Source organism: Heptranchias perlo, chromosome 16 (assembly GCF_035084215.1).
Source record: "Heptranchias perlo isolate sHepPer1 chromosome 16, sHepPer1.hap1, whole genome shotgun sequence".
Taxonomy (NCBI): domain Eukaryota; kingdom Metazoa; phylum Chordata; class Chondrichthyes; order Hexanchiformes; family Hexanchidae; genus Heptranchias; species Heptranchias perlo.
This window is the reverse complement of record NC_090340.1, coordinates 6,928,624-6,950,435: the sequence shown is the minus strand read 5'-3', so window position 1 is coordinate 6,950,435 and position 21,812 is coordinate 6,928,624. Positions and strand designations below refer to the sequence as shown.

At 46.2% G+C, this 21,812-nt stretch overlaps 1 protein-coding gene across 1 annotated transcript in view; it reads left to right on the top strand.

The window, feature by feature from the left end:
* The window catches only part of hydin (HYDIN axonemal central pair apparatus protein), a 1,099,250-nt gene that overhangs the window by 946,134 nt on the left and 131,304 nt on the right, over positions 1-21,812 (top strand). The window contains exons 72-73 of the mRNA XM_067997614.1: positions 2,041-2,201; positions 21,477-21,613. Of these exons, the coding sequence (XP_067853715.1) occupies positions 2,041-2,201; positions 21,477-21,613 (298 nt within the window). The remainder of the gene's footprint in view (positions 1-2,040; positions 2,202-21,476; positions 21,614-21,812) is intronic.

The following is a 21,812-nucleotide window of genomic DNA, read 5'->3' as shown; positions in this document are numbered from 1 at the left end:
AGAGATTCGGGCTCCCCCTGCTGGTGGAAAGTGTGAGTTGCATTGAATCGATGTGATCGCAGCTTTCAGGTGAGTAATGAAGCAGGACGATGTTCTTGTCCTGCCTGCACAGGGGCCATTGGGCACGGGTTAATAGCGGATCACGCTACCTGGACCCAATAATAGGCCCTATCAAATTTTTCCCCCACTATTTCTTGATTTTTTCCCCCCATATCTCTTCTGCATTATGGGCTTTGGCCCTTCGCCTGGGCTTCTCAATAACAACAAAAATCAAACAGTGCCACTTTACACCACTGAATAAACTACCATCTTTCAGAGATTCAACATAGTTTCACCTCCTACTAAAACCTCAAAATGTGTCCTCTATCCTCCTCAGGCTTCACAGAATCCTGGAATTTACAGCACAGAAGGAGGCTTAATGGTACTACATGGTACGACCACACTGCAACTATCTGTTCTACTCAGATTTCCTACCCTTAGCCTGTATCTTTTATATTCTTCCTCTTCAAATACTTATCCAATTCTCTATTAAATGATGTTAATGCTGCCTCAATAACCACTTGTAGTGAAGTTTTCCATGTTCTAATAACCCTCTGAGTCATCTCATTTCTTCTAACTTCCCCCTCATTCTTCTCATGATAATCCTCAGTCTGGGCCCCTTTTTACCAATTCACCAACGAGTAGAAGCAATCTTTCACTGATTACCCTCTCAAAGCCAATTCATCATTTTGAAAACCTCTACCTGATACCTTCCTTAATCTTCTCTGTCCCAGTGAAAACAGCCTTAATTTTTCAGGCCTTTCTCCATAACTATAACCAGTCATTCCTGGTATTCTAGTATCTCTTCACTGTACCCTTTCCATGTCTCTAATATCCACCCTATAATGTGGTGTCCAGAACTACACACAATACTCTTTAACTGTGGCCTAACCAGAGTCGTGTGAATTCAAATTCACTTCCTTGCCTATATATTTAGTGCCTCTGTGTATAAAACCCAGAATCCCATTTGACGTTTTTGCGACCTTTTATAACTGTACTCCCACCTTTCAAGATCTGCACTCCTGTACCACTCTGTTAAGCATCTTGCCATTGAGGTTATTCACCCTTTCTCTATGTACTCCTTCACATTTCTCTGCATTCAACTGCTTCCATCTAATATCTGCCACTCCATTAGCCTGGCCATGGTCTCCTGCAATCTCCTGCATGCTTGCTCACTATTTGCCAAGGTAATTTATTATCATCAGCAAACTTCGATACCATTTTTCTTGTACCTATGGACAAATTGTTTATATAAATGGAAAACAAATCAGGTCCCAATATCGATCCCTGGGGAATCCCACTAACCTGAAACATATCCCTTTAATATTGTATGCCATTATTATCATTACAGGCCTCTTATGTGGCCTCCTGAAAATCCTTATATACAACATCCATTGCACGCCCTTTATCCATATACTCTGTGACTTCCTCAATAAATTTGATTAGTCAGGTGCGATCTGCCCTTTACAAATCCATGCTGCCTGTTCCTGATTACCTTAGCCATGCCTTTTTGAGTGTTGATAAATTGCATCCAGTGGTATGGTGCCTGGTTTTACGAATGCAGCATATTCATGGGAGCCTCACGTGTCGGAGAAATTGCAGGTACGTTGCCTGTGACTTTCCACCCACAGTTTTCCATCCATTAAAATGAATGGACAGAACATTGTGAGCAGCCCATCTGGTGCACTAGCAGGCGAGACTCCCTGCCGTTTGCACACATTGGACACTTAGGAGTTCACACGCAACTGGTCGATAACTGCCTGGTGTATCCCTTTTCGAACGGGTGTGTAATGGGGGTTGAAATACCTCTCTGCATTGTCGTTGGTACAATGGTGAGTGTGTTTGCATCAAATTCCTCTCTCCATCTGCAATCAAAACCGCACACAGGAATTGGATGAAAACACATTAACCTATGCAACAAAAAGTGCACGTAAAGGAATTTCAGTCCTCTTGTGTTTGTCGCCAAGTGTATGTATTTTGTTATTTTCTGTGTCCCCCCAGGTTGTAGAGATTGACCCTGAACCTGCCCACAGTGTTTTGGAAGATAGCGCTCGGGAGCTGGAGCTGAAGATCAGTGCCATGGTGGATTACAGTGACTTCGAATGCACATGTGAAAGCATCATCTTCAAGGACACGCTGTTGTACCAGTCTCGAGTCTACTCGTAAGTATCTTGCGATGGGTGGAGATGTTTTTTTTTGTCCTTTTGTGTAAGTTCAGCGAGGGGCCCCGCTAAATTTAAGGCTGGAGATTAGGAGAATTCCTGCTGAAATTCCAGGTGCCTGTTTGTTCATTTGTTTGCAATTTCTTGAACTTTGTCTCCTCCTTGCTGCTGAAAACCACACTCTCGCTACGGTACAGCTCCATGGACTCCAGCAGCCCTCCAATGCCTTGCCCAAGTGGCTGCTCCTTATACGTGAGCCTAGACAGTGAGTATCAGTGGACTATTTGAACACAGAGGGCATCACATCCGAGCCCAACCCTGTCCTCACCGATGCCCTTTTACCCCACACACACTTTCCAACGGGAGTCACTGCTTAGTGATCAGGAGCAGGAATCCTATCTGATCATTCCCTTTTTATATTTCAAAATATACCTTATTTCATAAAATTTAAAGATACCACAATTCCAAGGCGATACAATTCAAAACAATGCAACATGGATCGTACACAATACAATTCCAATATTACAATTTAAAACACAGTACATATCATATAATATACATGCTGTACAATACAACATGGGATGGCATTACACGGTGGCCTTTCCCCATAGAGCCTTTGCGTAGATCGCACCTCGCTTCAATGCGTCCCCCAGCATGTACCCCTGGCCCTTGGAGTGTGCCAGTCGGCAACACTGGGTTGTGGCAGCTCCTTCAGCTGGAAGCTCAAAAGAAAATTATGAATCCTATTATACAAAAAGACAAACAGAGCATCTGTAACCCCAACTGGGCAGTCAGAGAGAAGCTCCTCTATCGCTGTCCCTAAACTGGACAGTCAGAGAGAAGCTCCTCTATCGCTGTCCCTAAACTGGGCAGTCAGAGAGAAGCTCCTCTATCGCTGTCCCTAAACTGGGCAGTCAGAGAGAAGCTCCTCTATCGCTGTCCCTAAACTGGGCAGTCAGAGAGAAGCTCCTCTATCGCTGTCCCTAAACTGGGCAGTCAGAGAGAAGCTCCTCTATCGCTGTCCCTAAACTGGGCAGTCAGAGAGAAGCTCCTCTATCGCTGTCCCTAAACTGGGCAGTCAGAGAGAAGCTCCTCTATCGCTGTCCCCTAAACTGAAAGATCCGTTTGATGTTACACCCTTGTTCAAAAAAGGGTGTGAGGATAAACCCAACAACTACGGGCCAGTCAGTTTAACCTCAGTGGTGGGGAAACTTTTAGAAACGATAATCAGGGACAGAATTAGCAGTCACTTGAACAAGTGTGGATTGATTAAGGAAAGCCAGCACGGATTTATTAAAGGCAAATCATGTTTAACTAACCTGATGGAGTTTTTTGATGAGGTAACAGAGAGGGTAGATGAGGGCAATGCAGTTGATGTGGTGTATGTGAACTTTCAAAAGGCATTTGATAAAGTGCCGCATAATAGGCTTATCATCAAGATTGAAGCCCTTGGAATAAAAGGGGCAATAGCAGCATGGATACAGAATTGACTAAGTAATAAGAAGCAGAGAGTAGTGGTGAACGGTTGTTTTTCGGACTGGAGGAAGGTGTACAGTGGTGTTCCCCAAGGGTCGGTACTAGGACCGCTGCTTTTCTTGAGATATATTAATGACTTGGACTTGGGTGTACAGGGCACAATTTCCAAATTTGCAGATGACACAAAACTTGGAAGTGTAGTGAACAGTGAGGAGGATAGTGATAGACTTCAAGAGGACAGACAAGCCGGTGAAATGGGCGGACACATGGCAGATGAAATTTAACGCAGAAAAATGCAAAGTGATACATTTCAGTAGGAAGAATGAGGAAAGGCAATATAAACTAGAGGGCACAATTCTAAAAGGGATACAGGAACAGAGAGATCTGGGGGTATATGTGCACAAATCGTTGAAGGTGGCAGGGCAGGTTGAGAAAGCGGTTAAAAAAGTATACGGGATCCTGGGCTTTATAAATAGAGGCATAAAGTACAAAAGTATGGAAGTCATGATGAACCTTTATAAAACACTGGTTCGACCACAACTGGAGCATTGTGTCCAATTCTGGGCATCGCAATTTAGGAAAGATATGAAGGCCTTAGAGAGCAAAAATCTGCCCCTTCCTCAGCGGGAGTTGCAGAGCTCTCCTCCGCCCCCTCCCCCACTGAGCAGTAAATTCTGGCATTGAGGATAATCACCCCATTGAGGAAAAAGTGCATCGAAAATAGTGTCATAGAATCATGCAGCAGAGAATTCCCTAGATTCTAGAATGGTCCCCGTGTATTGGGAGGTAGCAAATGTAACCCCACTATTCACAAAATGATGGAGAGAGAAAACAGAACTACAGGCCAGTTAACCTGACATCAGTAGTAACGAAAATGCTAGAATCTATTATTAAGGACGTAGTAACAGGGCACTTAGAAAATCATATGATTAGGCAGAGTCAACATGGTTTTATGAAAAGGAAATCATGTTTGACAAATCTATCAGAATTTCTTTTAGACTGTAAGTAGCAGGGTAGATAAGGGGGAACCAGTGGATATAAGACAATAAGACAATAAGAAATAGGAGCAGGAGTAGGCCAATCGGCCCTTTGAGCCTGCTCCGCCATTTAATAAGATCATGGCTGATCTGATCCTAACCTCAAATCTAAATTCATGTCCAATTTCCTGCCCGCTCCCCGTAACCCCTAATTCCCTTCACTTCTAGGAAACTGTCTATTTCTATGTAGTATATTTGGATGTAGTATATTTGGATTTTCAAAAGACATTTGATAAAGTGCCACACAAGAGGTTGCTACACAAGGTAAGGACTCATAGGGATGGGGTAATATATTAACATGGATTGAGGATTGGTTAACTGACAGAAAATAGAGAGTAGGAATAAACGGGTCATTTTCGGGTTGGCAGGTTGTAACTAGTGGGGTGCCGCAAGGATCAGTGCTTGGGCCTCAGCTGCTTACAATATATATATCAATGACTTAGATGATGGTCCCAAGTGTAATGTATTCAATTTTGCTGACAATACAAAGCTAGGTGGTAAAGTAAGCTGTGAGGAGGATGCAAAGATGCTGCAAAGAGATTTGGACAGGTTAAGTGAGTGGGCAAGAAGGTGGCAGATGGAGTATAATGTGAAATTATCCACCATGTTAGGAAGAATAGAAAAACAGAATGTTTTTTAAAAGGTGAGAGACTAAGAAATGTTGGTGTTCAGAGGGATTTGGGTGTCCTTGTACACGAATCACAGAAAGTTAACATACAAGTGCAGCAAGCAATTAGGAAGGCAAATCGTATGTTAGCCTTCATTGCAAGGGGGTTGGAGTATAAAGGTAAAGAGGTTTTGCTGCAATTATATAGGGCTCTGGTTAGACCACACCTGGAGTATTGTGTACAGTTTTGGTCTCCTTACCTGAGGAAGGATATACTTGCCTTAGAGGGGGTGCCACGAAGGTTCACTAGATTAATTCCTGGGATGAGAGGGTTGTCCTATGAGGAGAGATTGAGTAGAATGGGCCTATATTCTCGAGAGTTTAGAAGAATGAGAGGTGATCTCATTGAAACGTATAAAATTCTTAGAGGGCTTGACAGGGTAGATGCTGAGAGGATGTTTCTCCTTGCTGGAGAGTCTAGAACTAGGGGTCATAGTCTCAGGATAAGGGGTCGGCCATTTAGGACTGAGAGGAGGAAAACTTTCTTCACTCAGAGGGTTGTGAATCTTTGGAATTCTCTACCCCAGAGGGCTGTGGATGGTCAGTCATTGAATATATTCAAGACTGAGTTCGATAGATTTTTGAACACTGAAGGAATCAAGGAATATGGGGATCGGGCGGGAAAGTGAAATTGAGGTCGAAGATCAGCCATGATCTTATTGAACGGCGGAGCAGGCTCGAGGGCCCATACGGCCTACTCCTGCTCCTATTTCTCACATTCTTATGTAGAAGGGGGCCATTCAGCCCATCATGTCCGTGCCGGATAATGTGAAGAAGAATTTAAAAAGAGCCCCCTATGGAGCCAGCCTTTGGCTCAGTAGTAGCATTTTGCCTCTGAATCAGAAGGTGCAGGGTTCAAACCCCGCTCCAGACAGTCCCAGCAATTGGAGTCTGGTGCTCTGGGGTGACATCCAGCTGGATACCTGCTTCTGGTGGGTATGGGTGTGTTCCCCCCCCCCGCCCCCTCATCAGATGGGTTGTGAGAACCCATAAAACTCTCCTGTGTCTGACACCATCTTGGCTTGATTTAGGACAGGCACCCACCAGTATCAGTGCCAACATTAATTAAATATCTAAATTAGGGTCCCATCATGCAGGTGGGACAATTTTCAGGTGATTCAACAGGACTGAGGACAGGACCTGCACAAGAAATTGGGCAATGCGGAAAGTTGAGAGTGTGTTTGGAGCCTTATTTAAGGGGCCACTCACACGCTGGTAGCTGGATAATAGGATCTGTTCTGGTAGGAATTACTGGTTTCTCTAAAGTGCTGTATTTGTTTGGGAGGAGTTGTTGACGGCTTTTTCTGGTCTCGAGAGGCCTCTTAGAAGGTAGACGGTCTCATTAAAATGGGAACAGTTTTGGTTACCATATATGGTTGTTGGAGGAGAAAGAGGAGCATCAGCAGCAGCTGTGTCACCCGCTGAGGACGGATAGAAGGAAAGAGAAAGAGTCAGAGACCCTGCTGCTCCTTTGCTCCGACCTCTCCATCACCAATGCTCCAAGGGAGGCCTGTGCCCAGAATCTTTAGGGCTTCCTGCTCCATGGGTGGAAGGACCTGAAGGGAGGCTGGCCCTCCTCCTGTTCTCATCCAATTGCAGCTATTATGGGACAACTTGCCCTGCAGAAAGAAAGGGAGCTTATTAATGCTTTTTTAAAATCATTCTCGGGATGTGGGCGCCGCTGGCAAGATCGGCATCGATTACCCATCCCTAGTGACCCTGAGAAGATGGTGGTGGTGGGCCTTCTACTTGAACCGCTGCATTCAATCCTGACTGCTCCCACAATCCTGTTAGGTAATCCTTGTAGCGCTTTGATACAACTGAGAGTCTTGTTAGGCCACTTCAGAGGGCAGTTAAGAGTCAAGCACATTGGTGTGGGCAGGAGTGGGGAGGTGTCACAGAGCAGGAAAGTAGCTGGAGGGTGACGTTTGCTGCCAAATACAGAACTTCCACGGCAGCGTCTAAAAACCTTAGCGCCCTCGTTAAACAATTCTCCTGTTGACCTCAGTGAAAATGAAAATCAGGAGCGGCGTGTAACGGGCGGGAGAGGAGCGTAACGGGCAGGAGAGGCGTTTAACGTGGGGAGTGCTGTTTAACTATAATCTTTCAAAGTTCTCTAGATTCAGGAACTGTCCCTCTGGATTAGAAAATTGCACATGTCACTCTGCTTTTTCAGAAAGGAGAGCGAGGGAAACCAGGGAGTTATAGACCAGTTAGCCTAACATCTGTTGCAGGGAAAATGCTGGAGTCTATAATTAAGGATAGGGTGACTGAACACCTCGAGAATTTTCAGTTAATCAGAGAGAGGCAGCATGGATTTGTGAAAGGTAGGTCATGCCTGACAAACCTGATTGAATTTTTTGAAGAGGTGACTAAAGTAGTGGACAGGGGAATGTCAATGGATGTTATTTATATGGACTTCCAGAAGGCATTTGATAAGGTCCCACATAAGAGACTGTTAGCTAAGATAGAAGCCCATGGAATCGAGGGAAAAGTTCGGACTTGGTTAGGAAGTTGGCTGAGCGAAAGGTGACAGAGAGCAGGGATAATGGGTAGGTACTCACATTGGCAGGATGTGACAAGTGGAGTCCCGCAGGGATCTGTCTTGGGGCCTCAATTAGTCACAATATTTATTAATGACTTAGATGAAGGCATAGAAAGTCTCATATCTAAGTTTGCCGATGACACAAAGATTGGTGGCATTGTAAGCAGTGTAGATGAAAACATAAAATTACAATGGGATATTGATAGATTAGGTGAATGGGCAAAACTGTGGCAAATGGAATTCAATGTAGACAAATGTGAGGTCATCCACTTTGGATCAAAAAAGGATAGAACAGGGTACTTTCTAAATGGTAAAAAGTTAAAAACAGTGGATGTCCAAAGGGACCTAAGGGTTCAGGTTCATAGATCATTGAAGTGTCATGAACAGGTGCAGAAAATAATCAAGAAGGCAAATGGAATGCTGGCCTTTATATCTAGAGGACTAGAGTACAAGGGGGCAGAAGTTATGCTGCAGCTATACAAAACCCTGGTTAGACTGCACCTGGAGTACTGTGAGCAGTTCTGGGCACCGCACCTTCGGAAGGACATATTGGCCTTGGAGGGAGTGCAGCGTATGTTTATTAGAATGATACCCGGACTTCAAGGGTTAAGTTACGAGGAGAGATTACACAAATTGGGGTTGTCTTCTCTGGAGTTTAGGAGGTTAAGGGGTGATCTGATTGAAGTTTATAAGATATTAAGGGGAATGGATAAGGTGGATAGAGAGAAACTATTTCCGTTGGTTGGGGATTCTAGGAGTAGGGGGCACAGTCTAAAAATTAGAGCCAGACCTTTCAGGAGCAAGATTAGAAAACATTTCTACACACAAAGGGTTGTAGAAGTTTGGAACTCTCTTTCACAAACGGCAATTGATACTAGCTCAATTGCTAAATTTAAATCTGAGATAGATAGCTTTTTGGCAACCAAAGGGATTGAGGGATATGGGCCAAAGGCAGGTAAATGGAGTTAGATCACAGATCAGCCATGATCTTATCAAATGGCGGAGCAGGCACGAGGGGCTGAATGGCCTACTCCTGTTCCTACGTTCCTATGTTCCTTCCTATGTTAATGAGCAGGAGAGGTGTTTAACGGGCAGGATTGGTGTTTAACAGGGGGAGAGGTGTTTAACGGGTGGGAGAGGTGTTTAACGGGGGGAGTGGTGTTTAACGGGTGAGAGAGGCGTTTAACAGGTGGGAGAGGCGTTTAACGGGGGGAGTGGTGTTTAATGGGCGGGAGAAGCGTTTAACGGGGCGGGAGAGGCGTTTAACGGGGCGGGAGAGGCGTTTAACGGGTGGGAGAGGCGTTTAACGGGGGGAGTGGTGTTTAACGGGTGGGAGAGGCGTTTAACAGGTGGGAGAGGCGTTTAATGGGGGGAGTGGTGTTTAATGGGCGGGAGAAGCGTTTAACGGGGCGGGAGAGGCGTTTAACGGGGCGGGAGAGGCGTTTAACGGGTGGGAGAGGCGTTTAACGGGGCGGGAGAGGCGTTTAACGGGTGGGAGAGGCGTTTAACAGGTGGGAGAGGCGTTTAACGGGGGGAGTGGTGTTTAATGGGCGGGAGAAGCGTTTAACGGGGCGGGAGAGGCGTTTAACGGGGCGGGAGAGGCGTTTAACGGGTGGGAGAGGCGTTTAACAGGTGGGAGAGGCGTTTAACGGGGGGGAGTGGTGTTTAATGGGCGGGAGAAGCGTTTAACGGGGCGGGAGAGGCGTTTAACGAGTGGGAGAGCTGATATCGCCCATTTACACTGTTGACCAAAGTTAAAATCTACACCCATAAGTCTACTTCGATGGTGAATTGAAAAATTTGGAATTACAGTACAATCGAAAAGAATAGTTAAGGAGAAGTAAACATTACTGGCAATCAAGAAAGCAAATGACAAAAAAAAATCAACAACAAAAACAAGAGTGAAAATCTACCAGCAAAAAGCCTGAGACCCCTGAGAAGACTGTAATCAACCACATTTTGTACCTGAGGAAGGAGAAGGGACTGTTCAAAAACAGAACAGAGGCAGGTATATTAGTAGTTCAACAACAGGAAGTTAATCAACTAAATAGTCATATCATTCTGAGGTGTAAAAGTCACAAGTGGCGATGTTCGCTGATGATTGCACTGTGTTCAGTTCCATTCGCAACCTCTCAGATAATGAAGCAGTCCGAGCCCACATGCTGCAAGACCTGGACAACATCCAGGCTTGGGCTCATAAGTGGCAGGCAATAACCATCTCCAAGAAGAGAGAGTCTAACCACCTCCCCTTGACATACAACGGCATTACCATCGCCGAATCCCCCACCATCAACATCCTGGGGGTCACCATTTACCAGAAACTAAACTGAACCAGCCACATAAATACCGTGGCTACAAGAGCAGGTCAGAGGCTGGGTATTCTGCGGCGAGTGACTCACCTCCTGACTCCCCAAAGCCTTTCCACCATCTACAAGGCACAAGTCAGGAGTGTGATGGAATACTCTCCACTTGCCTGGATGAGTGAAGCTCCAACAACACTCAAGAAGTTCGACACCATCCAGGACAAAGCAGCCCGCTTGATTGGCACCACATCCACCACCCTAAACATTCACTCCCTTCACCACCGGCGCACCGTGGCTGCAGTGTGTACCATCTACAGGATGCACTGCAGCAACTCGCCAAGGCTTCTTCGACAGCATCTCCCAAACCCGCAACTTCTACCACCTAGTAGGACAAGGGCAGCAGGCACATGGGAACAATACCACCTGCACGTTTCCCTCCAATGCACATGCCATCCTGACTTGGAAATATATCGCCGTTCCTTCATTGTCGCTGGGTCAAAATCCTGGAACTCCCTTCCTAACAGCACTGTGGGAGAACCTTCCCCACATGGACTGCAGCGGTTCAAGAAGGCGACTCATCACCACCTTCTCAAGGGCAATTAGGAACATAGGAACAGGAGTAGGCCATTCAGCCTCTCGTGCCTGCTCCGCCATTTGATAAGATCATGGCTGATCTGTGATCTAACTCCATATACCTGCCTTTGGCCCATATCCCTTAATACCTTTGGTTGCCAAAAAGCTATCTATCTCAGATTTAAATTTAGCAATTGAGCTAGTATCAATTGCCGTTTGCGGAAGAGAGTTCCAAACTTCTACAACCCTTTGTGTGTAGAAATGTTTTCTAATCTTGCTCCTGAAAGGTCTGGCTCTAATTTTTAGACTGTGCCCCCTACTCCTAGAATCCCCAACCAACGGAAATAGTTTCTCTCTATCCACCTTATCCATTCCCCTTAATATCTTATAAACTTCGATCAGATCACCCCTTAAACTTCGAAACTGGAGAATACAACCCCAATTTGTGCAATCTCTCCTCGTAACTTAACCCTTGAAGTCCGGGTATCATTCTAGTAAACCTACGCTGCACTCCCTCCAAGGCCAATATGTCCTTCCGAAGGTGCGGTGCCCAGAACTGCTCACAGTACTCCAGGTGCGGTCTAACCAGGGTTTTGTATAGCTGCAGCATAACTTCTGCCCCCTTGTACTCTAGTCCTCTAGATATAAAGGCCAGCATTCCATTAGCCTTCTTGATTATTTTCTGCACCTGTTCATGACACTTCAATGATCTATGTACCTGAACCCCTAAGTTCCTTTGGACATCCACTGTTTTTAACTTTTTACCATTTAGAAAGTACCCTGTTCTATCCTTTTTTGATCCAAAGTGGATGACCTCACATTTGTCTACATTGAATTCCATTTGCCACAGTTTTGCCCATTCACCTAATCTATCAATTTCACTTTGTAATTTTATGTTTTCATCTACTCTGCTTACAATGCCCCAATCTTTGTGTCATCGGCAAACTTAGATATGAAACTTTCTATGCCTTCATCTAAGTCGTTAATAAATATTGTGAATAATTGAGGGCCCAAGACAGATCCCTGCAGGACTCCACTTGTCACATCCTGCCAATGTGAGTACCTACCCATTATCCCTGCTCTCTGTCACCTTTCGCTCAGCCAACTTCCTAACCAAGTCCGAACTTTTCCCTCGATTCCATGGGCTTCTATCTTAGCTAACAGTCTCTTATGTGGGACCTTATCAAATGCCTTCTGGAAGTCCATATAAATAATATCCATTGACATTCCCCTGTCCACTACTTTCGTCATCTCTTCAAAAAATTCAATCAGGTTTGTCAGGCACGACCTACCTTTCACAAATCCATGCTGGCTCGCTCTGATTAACTGAATTGGGGATGGGAATAAATGCTGGCCTTGCCAGCGACACCCACAAGCTATGAAGGAATTTTAAAAAACTCACTGAATAACTTAAAGTCACTGCATGATCACAGCAAAGAATTTCTTGCCAAAGATGTGACATCAAATTGGCAGCCTTTAGCTGTTATCTGTTACCTTCATGAAACACTATTCAATCCTAACTTAGAAAGAACATAAGAAATAGGAGCAGGAGTAGGCCATACGACTCCTGGAGCCTGCTCCGTCATTCAATGAGATCATGGCTGATCTTCAACCTTAACTCCACTTTCCCACCCGATCCCCATATCCCTTATTCCCCTAGAGTCCAAAAATCTACCAATCCCAGTCTTGAATATATTCAACGACTGAGCATGCACAGCCCTCTGGGGTAGGGAATTCCAAAAATTCACAATCATCTGAGTGAAGAAATTCCTCCTCATCTCAGTCTTAAATAGCCGACCCTTTATCGTGAGACTATGCCCCCTCGTGCTAGACTCTCCAGCCAGGGGAAACAACCTCTCAGCATCTACCCTGTCAAGCCCTCTAAGAATCTTGTATATTTCAATGCGATTACCTCTCATTCTTCTAAACTCCAGAGAGTATAGTCCCATTCTGCTCAATCTCTCCTCATAGGACAACCCTCTCATCCCAGGAATCAATCTGGTGAACCTCCATTGCACCCCCTCTAAGGTAAGTATATCCTTCCTTAGATAAGGACACCAAAACTGTACACAGTACTCCAGGTGTGTTCTCACTAAGGCCCTATAATGACAAACATTCTATTCCCCCAGTTATATAGCACTCTACTGTTCCATTTCTGTTCTACTGTCTGGATCCGGTTCCCGAGAGATTTTCTTAGCATTCTGAAGAATGGGAAAAACTTCAGCCTCCCTCAAAAACCTAATAACATTACAGTTTGCAATTATTCTGTTGCGATGCTTCAAGCTGTCCTTACCCAAGGAATGACCATGCTTGCTGGCTCTCAGCTAATCAGCATTGTGAAGCAGCTCACACCTATCCTTGTGTGTTCAAGGCATTTCCTTGTTAACCTACACGATGGGGTAGAAATCACTCAGAGCGGCGAACAAACACTCCTCGCCGCTCCATAGATTTATACTAATCCACTAACTTACCACGGTCTTTACTTCGGGCACCCCCTCAATTTGTAAGTGGAGAAGAGCCCAGCGTCAGTTCAGGAGAAGCTCGGACCCTGGGAGAAGAGAGAAGAGCGATCTCTCCCCTCCAACAATCAGATCGCAGCATTGTTAACACGCTGCGTTCACTGTCTCTGCAGGCTTGCAGTGCTAAACCAGGAAGTGAAAGGTACAACATTTTAAATCAATTAAAAACTGTTATAGACAGCAAAAAAAGAGGGTAAGAAATAATTGAATTAATTAAAACAGACAGAGGGGAAAAGTAAAAAAAAAGTTACATTTTTAAATTTTTAACTTTTTTTAATGACCAAAAACTATTAAAATAAGGAGTAATGAGATGCCACATTTTTAAAAGTTAATATTTAGTTGTTTATCAGTCATTAAGACTTACTGCGCTGTTAAAACTTAGTTTAGACCTGTATTTTTAAGCGTACCTGTTTTGTTATGTAATTAGTTACGTTCCAGCTGGGCAGATGAGCAAGTTGGCGCTTTTTCAGTGATTTCTCTGATTGCAGCATGCGATGTCCCTTTAATTCGAAGCTGTCATATCACCGGCGAACCACTAGGAGCAAGTTCCGGATTTCCACGTTTTACTGCGCTGTGCGAACGCCGGAACTTTCCATCGATTTCTCCACTAACAACGGAGAGCGCTGTTGAGCTCTCCATTATTTCGGGAGCGATTTCTGCCCCGATGAGTCAAAGAATCACTCACTGTAGCTGCCTTCTTTTAAATCCCACAGTAATGTCAGAATTGCTACTCACGGCGACTCTTGTGAAAAGTTTGCTTCGATGCTTGATCAATCTTTCTCCTGTTGTCCAGTGACTCACTATAACATGTTTGGGAAATGCTGCAACTGGGGTTTCTCAGAAGATAGAAGATAATCCACAAAGTTATTGTCTGCCGTGATTTCTGTGGTAGATGAGAAGTCTAAACCCAGCACTTGAGGGACTGTCAAATTTATGCATGATCCTGGATCAGTTATTATTATTTCAATTAGACAGGTCAGGGAGAACGAGGCAAAAGTCATCAGAGAGTAGAAAACCCAATGATGGGTTTCCCTTAGCTGTAGTACAGCTGTACTCACTACCCTCCGGGGAAAGGATGAATACTATACTTGCTGACTGTTTTTTTGAGGCTGTGAGCAAACATAAAATGACTCCCACTCACAGCGTCACAAGTACGGTTGTCAAGAACGGTACACAACCTGTGCAGTCCCACAAATCAGTAGGGTAAATGATGCAGTGCAATCCACACCAGAAAATGGGCTAACATTCAATTCCAGAACTATATACATGAGGGTTATTTTGAAATAAAAACAGAAAATGCTGGAAACGCTCAGCAGGTCAGGCAGCATCTGTGGAGAGAGAAACAGGGTTAACGTCAATGACCTTTCATCAAATCAAATGATGAAACATCATCAACCTGAAATGTTGGGCTCGATGTTACCAGGGCTGCGGGTTCGCAGCGGGGGGGGGGCTACGCGCCCGGTGAAATTAGTCAGCCCCCCGCGCAATCGTAGCCCAATTGGATCCACTTACCTGGTCTTCCGGGTTCCCCACTGCTGATCTGCGCGTCGGGCGGGCTGCGCATGCGCAGTAAGGTCTGTCAGCTGGAGGAGCCCTATTTAAAGGGGCAGTCCTCCACTGACAGATGCTGCAACAAATAGAAAAAATTACATCATGGAGCAGCCCAGGGGGAAGGCTGCTCCCAGTTTAATGATGCCTCACTCCAGGTATCATTAGATGGGGTGAGGAGGAGGGGGAGGACAGAGATCTTCCCCCCGGCGGGCGGGAGGAAGCGGCCTGCCTCTGCCACCAGGAAGGCCTGGCTCGAGGTGGCAGAGGAGGTCACCTGCACCACCAACATATCGCCCACCTGCATACAGTGCAGGAGGCGCTCCAATGACCTCAGTAGGTCAGCCAAAGTGAGTACACTTACTCATTCCCCTACACTCCATCTGCCACATCACCGCCCCCACCCCACACCTCCTTCTGCACTGCCAACACTACTCTGTCACATCACCCCTCACACCCACTCAAACCTCATCCTCATCGTACCTGCACCTACTCACCTCGCCAGTACTCATCCCGCCACTACCACGCAACCCAATCCTCATACAATCTCATGGCTCTATCTCATACTCACCCTCTCGTGCATCTCTCTCACGGCCAGCCTCACTCAACCTGCCACTACCTGTGCTGCAGCCACAGGGCATGCATCACATATGTGCAGTTGGAAGCGTAAGGCAAACGTGTCGTGAGCATGAAGGGGATGCACAAGGGTGTTTGAGGGTTTGTCATGGTTTTTACTTCTATTGATTTCTGACCAACTCACATCACATATTATATTGGCACCACTACTGCCACGTCTTTGCGAATCTTGTCTGGTTTGTGCAATAATGCCCTTTCCTAAGGATCACTATGAAGACCCACAACTGATGCCACCCATTGTGTCACTGCAGAGTGGGTGTAGGTGTATTTGCAGGGCTCTTTTGTGCAGACGACTGAGAGACGTCAGCGATGTCCCCGGTGGCACCCTGGAAGGATGCGGAGGAGAAGTTGTTGAGGGCAGTGGTGACTTTGACAGCGACAGGTAAGAAGATGGTGCTCGGGCCAGCCGGGAGCAGCTCGGCATGAAGGAGGCTGCAGATGTCCACGACTACATGTCGAGTGACTCTGAGCCTCCGTGTGCACTGCTGCTCAGAGAGGTCCAGGAAGCTGAGCCTCGGTCTGTGGACCTTGTGGCGAGGGTAGTGCCCTCTGCGACGCATCTCTCTCTGCGGTTGCCCTCCCTCCTGCTGTGCAGGTGGATGTGTCACAGCACTGTGTTGTGGAGCTCCACGTGTCAGAGGTGGACGGCGTGGCCGGCGAGGCTGGTGATGCTGTTCACCCTCCGAGGAGGTCATGACTGCAGCTACGGTGGCCCCCATCCAGAAGATGTGCATCTGAGGGGGTCCGCAAGGTAGGTAAGTGTGTCCTCACACCGGGGTTGCGGTTCCAGGTCGGTGAATTTTCTTGTTAGGAGGAGGGTGGTGGAGACCAAACTTTGTCCAATGTGACGGAGTGGCCACCTGTTGAATGCACCTTTGCAGCTGCCACAGGCTGCTGGCTGCAACACCTCCGTTTGAACTGGGAGTGTTTCCCCCAGTATGGGAAACAGTCTCAGTTCAGTGGAAAATCCCACCCCTCCTAATAAAACAGCTCAATCAGGTCTTTAAACGACCTGAACGAGCAAGATAAATACTTTCAAGTGGCATCCCGCTGGCTTTAATTGCCTGCGGGATTCCCACCAGCGGGGGCTGTGCGTGCACGCCGGCGCGTCAGTGGGGAACCCGGAAGTGGGCGGGTTGGAGCCGGGCTCCGGTCCCGCTCTGGGATTCCCCGATTTTCGGAGCCCCCCCCGACAGGAACGCACCCGATAGCGGGTGCTAAAATGATGCCCGTTAACTCTGTTTCTCTCTCCACGGAGGCTGCCTGATCTGCTGAGTGTTTCCAGCATTTTCAGGTTTTTATTTCAGATTTTCAGCGTCTGCATTATTTTACTTTTGTTTTGCGATTATTTTGAAGTTGAACATGGAAGCTGGTTACAAAAGCCACAGTATCTTGGTAACTCGAATTCAAAGAGATGCTAATGGGAAATTTTTACATTTCTAGCAGTGTGGGCGAAAATATCTGTTCCCGATAACCTGTTTTCTGCAACTGAAACAGATGTTTTCATAGTACATGCACCATACAAAGCTAGAAGTGAGTCACTGCGTAATCTGTATAAACATTTCGGGCTCAATTTTAAAATCAAATTGCAAGTGCGTTGGGGGCGGGAGGGCTGCGAAAATGGCGAAAATCCCGAGCAAGTGAGGAAGCCGACTCCAACCTGCTGATTCCCGGGTTCCCCACAGGTGCGTCTGTGTACGCACCACTTCCCGAATACAGATGTCCCGCCGGCAATTAAAGCCAGCGGGATGATAGTTAAAGTACCTCATTGAGGTACTTAAGGTACTTTATTTCTGACATAGTAGATAGTTAAAACGATTTTAAACCTACCTGGGTGGCTTTCCCATGGCTTCCGATTCACGCCTGGTGAAACCAGGCATGAAGGGCCGGATCAGGCAAAAATAAAGTAAATAAGTTAAATAAAAAACCATTGCACAAAGTTTAAAAAAAAACTTACCTTTCCACCCTGCTCCGATGTCTGATGTCTCCCTCTCCGATGTCCCCCTCAGCCCCCGATGTCCCCCTCTCCCCCCGATGTCTCCCTCCCCAATGTCCCCCTCTCTCCCGATGTCTCCCTCCCCAATGTCCCCCTCTCTCCGGATGTCTCCCTCTCCGATGTCCCCCCTCCCTCCGATGTCTCCTGCTCCGATCTCCCCCTCTACCCCCCCGATCTTCCCCTCTCCCCCCCCCCCCCCACGATCTTCAGTGTCCTTCACTCTCTGTTCCAGTGCCAGATGACGTCTCGCTCGCTCTCTTTCTCTCCCTGCACCCCGGCGTTGCAGCTCCTGTCAATCAGGCTGGCTGCTGGGTGCGAAACCCTGAAACAACTTTAATCACCATCAATTACATTGCGATCGTGTTGGAAAAGGTACTTTTTTTTATTCGGGTTTGCCACGCGCACCTTCACTCTCCCGCTGCCATCCCATCACCATTTCAAAATTGAGCCCCTTGAGTGACTGCCAAACTGATCCCACAAAACTTCCGGCAAATTCAAATTCATGAGGAAACACAACCCTCGTCTTCTACTGTAGTCCCCCATGGTTACCTCTGGGGTCCCCCAAGGATCTACCTTTGGCCCCCTCCTATTTCACATCTACATGCTGCTCCTCAGCGACATCATCGGAAAAACGACGTCAGGTTCCACATGTATGCAGACGACATCCAGCTCCACCACCATTCCATATCCATGTTGCTATGAAGCCATTGTCTTTGGACCCCGCCACAAACTCCGTTCCCCAGTCACCGATTCCATCCCTCTCCCTGGCCACTGTCTGAGGCTGAACCAGAACGTTTGCAACCTTAGGATCCCATTTGACCCTGAGCTGAGCTTCCGACCCCATATCCTCTCCATCACCAAGACCGCCTACTTCCACCTCCGTCTCCTCAGCTCATCTGCTGCTGAAACTCTCATCCATGCCTTTGTTACCTCTGGACTTGCCTATTCCAATGCTCTCCTTGCACCCTCCATAAACTTGAGCTCATCCAAAACTCTGCTGACAGTACCCTAACTCGCACCAAGTCCCGTTCTCCCATCAACCCTGTGCTTGCTGACCTACACTGGCTCCCGGTCTGGGAACGCCTCGATTTAAAAATTCTCATCCTTGTTTTCAAATCCTTCCATGACTTCGCCCCTCCCTATCTCTATTACCTCCTCCAGCCCCACAACCCTCCGAGATCTCTGTGCTCCTCCATTTCTGATCTCTTGTGCATCCCCAATTTTAATCACTCCACCATTGGCGGCCATGCCTTCAGCTGCATAGGCCCTACGCTCTGGAATTCCCTCCCTAAACCTCTCTGCCTCTCTACCTCTCTCTCCTCCTTTAAGACGCTCCTTAAAACCTAACTCTTTGACCAAGCTTTTAGTCACCTGTCCTAATATCTCCTTATGTGGCTTGGTGTCAGATTTTGTTTGATGGTGCTCCTGTGAAGCGTCTTGGAACTTTTCACAACATTAAAGGCGCTATATAAATGCAAGTTGTTGTTGTAGTTTTGGGTTTTATTTTTTTTGGGGGGGGTGAAATTTGTCATATTATACATGAAGCACATTATGTGTGAGTATATACGGTTCTTGTAATGGAGGTGCTGATGGTCAGCTTTTCTGTTGTGCTTGCCAACATGCAGTTTAATGGGCAGCCTATCACGGGGCTGTGAGCATGGAGACAGAAAACCCCGGTCTCTCTGTTTAACAGCTGCCTCTCGCAGAGTTAAAACTGTAAGATGTTTTAGAATCAGGGAAATCCATTAGGTTCAACAAACCAATTCCTTCTGACAGATCCAGCCCATGTGCCTACCCAATATCCCTCGATCCTCATCGAATTACCTCTTGAATCTATCGACGCTGCTTGAATGTGGTTCCAGATCTCTGTTACCCTTTGTGTGAAAAAGATCTACTCAACTTCCTTCTTGCTCCTAGCTTTCTAATTTTTAATTTTTTGCCCCAGGATATTTGAAGACCACTGAAGTCAACAATTTGGTCGGATTAATTGCGCAAATTTCCTTTGTACCCTTGAAGACTCAACTATTGTACATACTCATGTATAAGATGAGAAATTTAAGTCACTGTTTGAGGGTTGGAGATATCGACATTGATGTGATCTGCAGTGGATAGCACTGTCGCTCACTGCAGGGAGCACACGAACCTGCTTCTGGTTCACCTCCACGGTCCGGTCAGTTCTGGTCTCCTCCCCTATCTCTGAATCCAGGGATCCAGTTCCCAATTTCCCACTCCCTTCTCTCTGGCTCCTGTTATTTTGTTCATTTCTGTCTGTTTTCTTTTCCTTCCTGTCTGTCTCCCCTCTCTTTTTTATCCTTCCTGTCTGTCTTCCCTCTCTGTATATTTTTTTCCTTCCTGTCTGTCTCCCCTCTCTCTCTCTATTTTTTTCCTTCCTGTCTGTCTCTCCTCTCTCTGTATATTCTTTTCCTTCCTGTCTGTCTCCCCTCTCTCTGTATATTCTTTTCCTTCCTGTCTGTCTCCCCTCTCTCTGTATTTTTTCCTTCCCGTCTGTCTCCCCTCTCTCAATTTTTTTGCTTCCTGTCTGTCTCCCCTCTCTGTATATTCTTTTCGCTCCTGTCTGTCTCCCCTCTCTGTATTCTTTTCCTTCCTGTCTGTCTCCCCTCTCTCTGTATATTCTTTTCCTTCCTGTCTGTCTCCCCTCTCTCTGTATATTATTTTCCTTCCTGTCTGTCTCCCCTCTCTCTGTATATTCTTTTCCTTCCTGTCTGTCTCCCCTCTCTCTGTATATTCTTTTCCTTCCCGTCTGTCTCCCCTCTCTCTGTATATTCTTTTCCTTCCTGTCTGTCTCCCCTCTCTCTGTATATTATTTTCCTTCCTGTCTGTCTCCCCTCTCTCTGTATATTCTTTTCCTTCCCGTCTGTCTCCCCTCTCTCTGTATTTTTTCCTTCCTGTCTGTCTCCCCTCTCTCTGTATTTTTTTCCTTCCTGTCTGTCTCCCCTCTCTCTGTATATTCTTTTCCTTCCTGTCTGTCTCCCCTCTCTCTGTATATTCTTTTCCTTCCTGTCTGTCTCTCCTCTCTGTAATTTTTTTCTTTCTGTCTGTCTCTCCTCTCACTGTGCATTCTGTTCCTTTCTCTCTCCCTCCCCTCTCTCTAGGTGCTGGGATTGTTTTCCTTGATTTTGTTTGTGTACAGTGGTGACAGTGTGCGGAAGAATACTGCACACATCAACATCATTGTGTAGCTCCTTGAGAGCTTGTTGTAAAATCGGCCATCTTTTTGAAGTTTACAAAAAGAATCCTTTTAACACCAACCTGATTTGTCTTCCCACCATCGATGGATAATCAAACAATAATCAAATCTGCGACTGAAATGTTGCGTGCTACATGTTGGTCAAATAAATCACCCGGAACTTGGTGGTGTTATGCAAACTTCTGAAGAACTGCAGCTGAAATGTGAGTCCACTGCTGTTTGACGTTGGGACTGCTTCTGTCATCTGAAGGTTTCTCCAGCATAAAGTAGAGTAGGTCATCTCCAAGTCTCCTGGCCAATATTCATCCCTCAACCAACACCACTATAACAGGTGACCTGCTCATTATCACATTGCTATTTGTGGGATCTTGCTGTCCACAAATTGGCTGCCCTGTTTCCTACATTACGACAGTGACTACACTTCAAAAGTACTTCATTGGTTGTAAAGCACTTTGGGACATCCTGAGGTCGTGAAAGGCGGTTCTATCAATTCAAGCTCTTTTTTTTAAGACTTTCCTAAAGAAAGCAAGCCCAACATCCGTAACCTTTTCTCCTAAGGTCACGATTCCTAGAATCATCTTCGTTGCTTGCTTCTGTTCCCCCTCAAGGGCAACAATACCCCTGCAGTGATTGGGTGATGGTACATCTGCATTGTTAGTGTGCTTCAATGACAAGCTGGAATCCAGCTGTAATTGCAGCAGAATGTCTGCCTGAGCTAACTTGTTACAAATCAAGGTAATCAAAGTGTTTTGTTTTATAATTTATAGGCTCGAAGTGACTAACAAAGGCCCCGGAGCACTAGACTACCTCTGGCAGGTGGTGATGGACGGACGTGGTAGAAGTGCCAACACAGTCGAAGTTTCATCTGAGTCTGATGGACAAGCAGCCTCTGAGGAGAGCAATGGTAAAATGCAAGCCTCGTTCACTTTGACCCAAGGTTATCCTGCTTGGGAAGGCCAAACCACATTCGCCTGTTAAATGGCCAGTGCTGCCATAGAGAAATTGAGATCCACTAGAATATTGGCTAGGGAAGAAATTAATCTAATCCTGTCCATTTGGAAGAAAGCCTTACCTCGTCTTGTGGGTCCATTTCCCATTGCAAT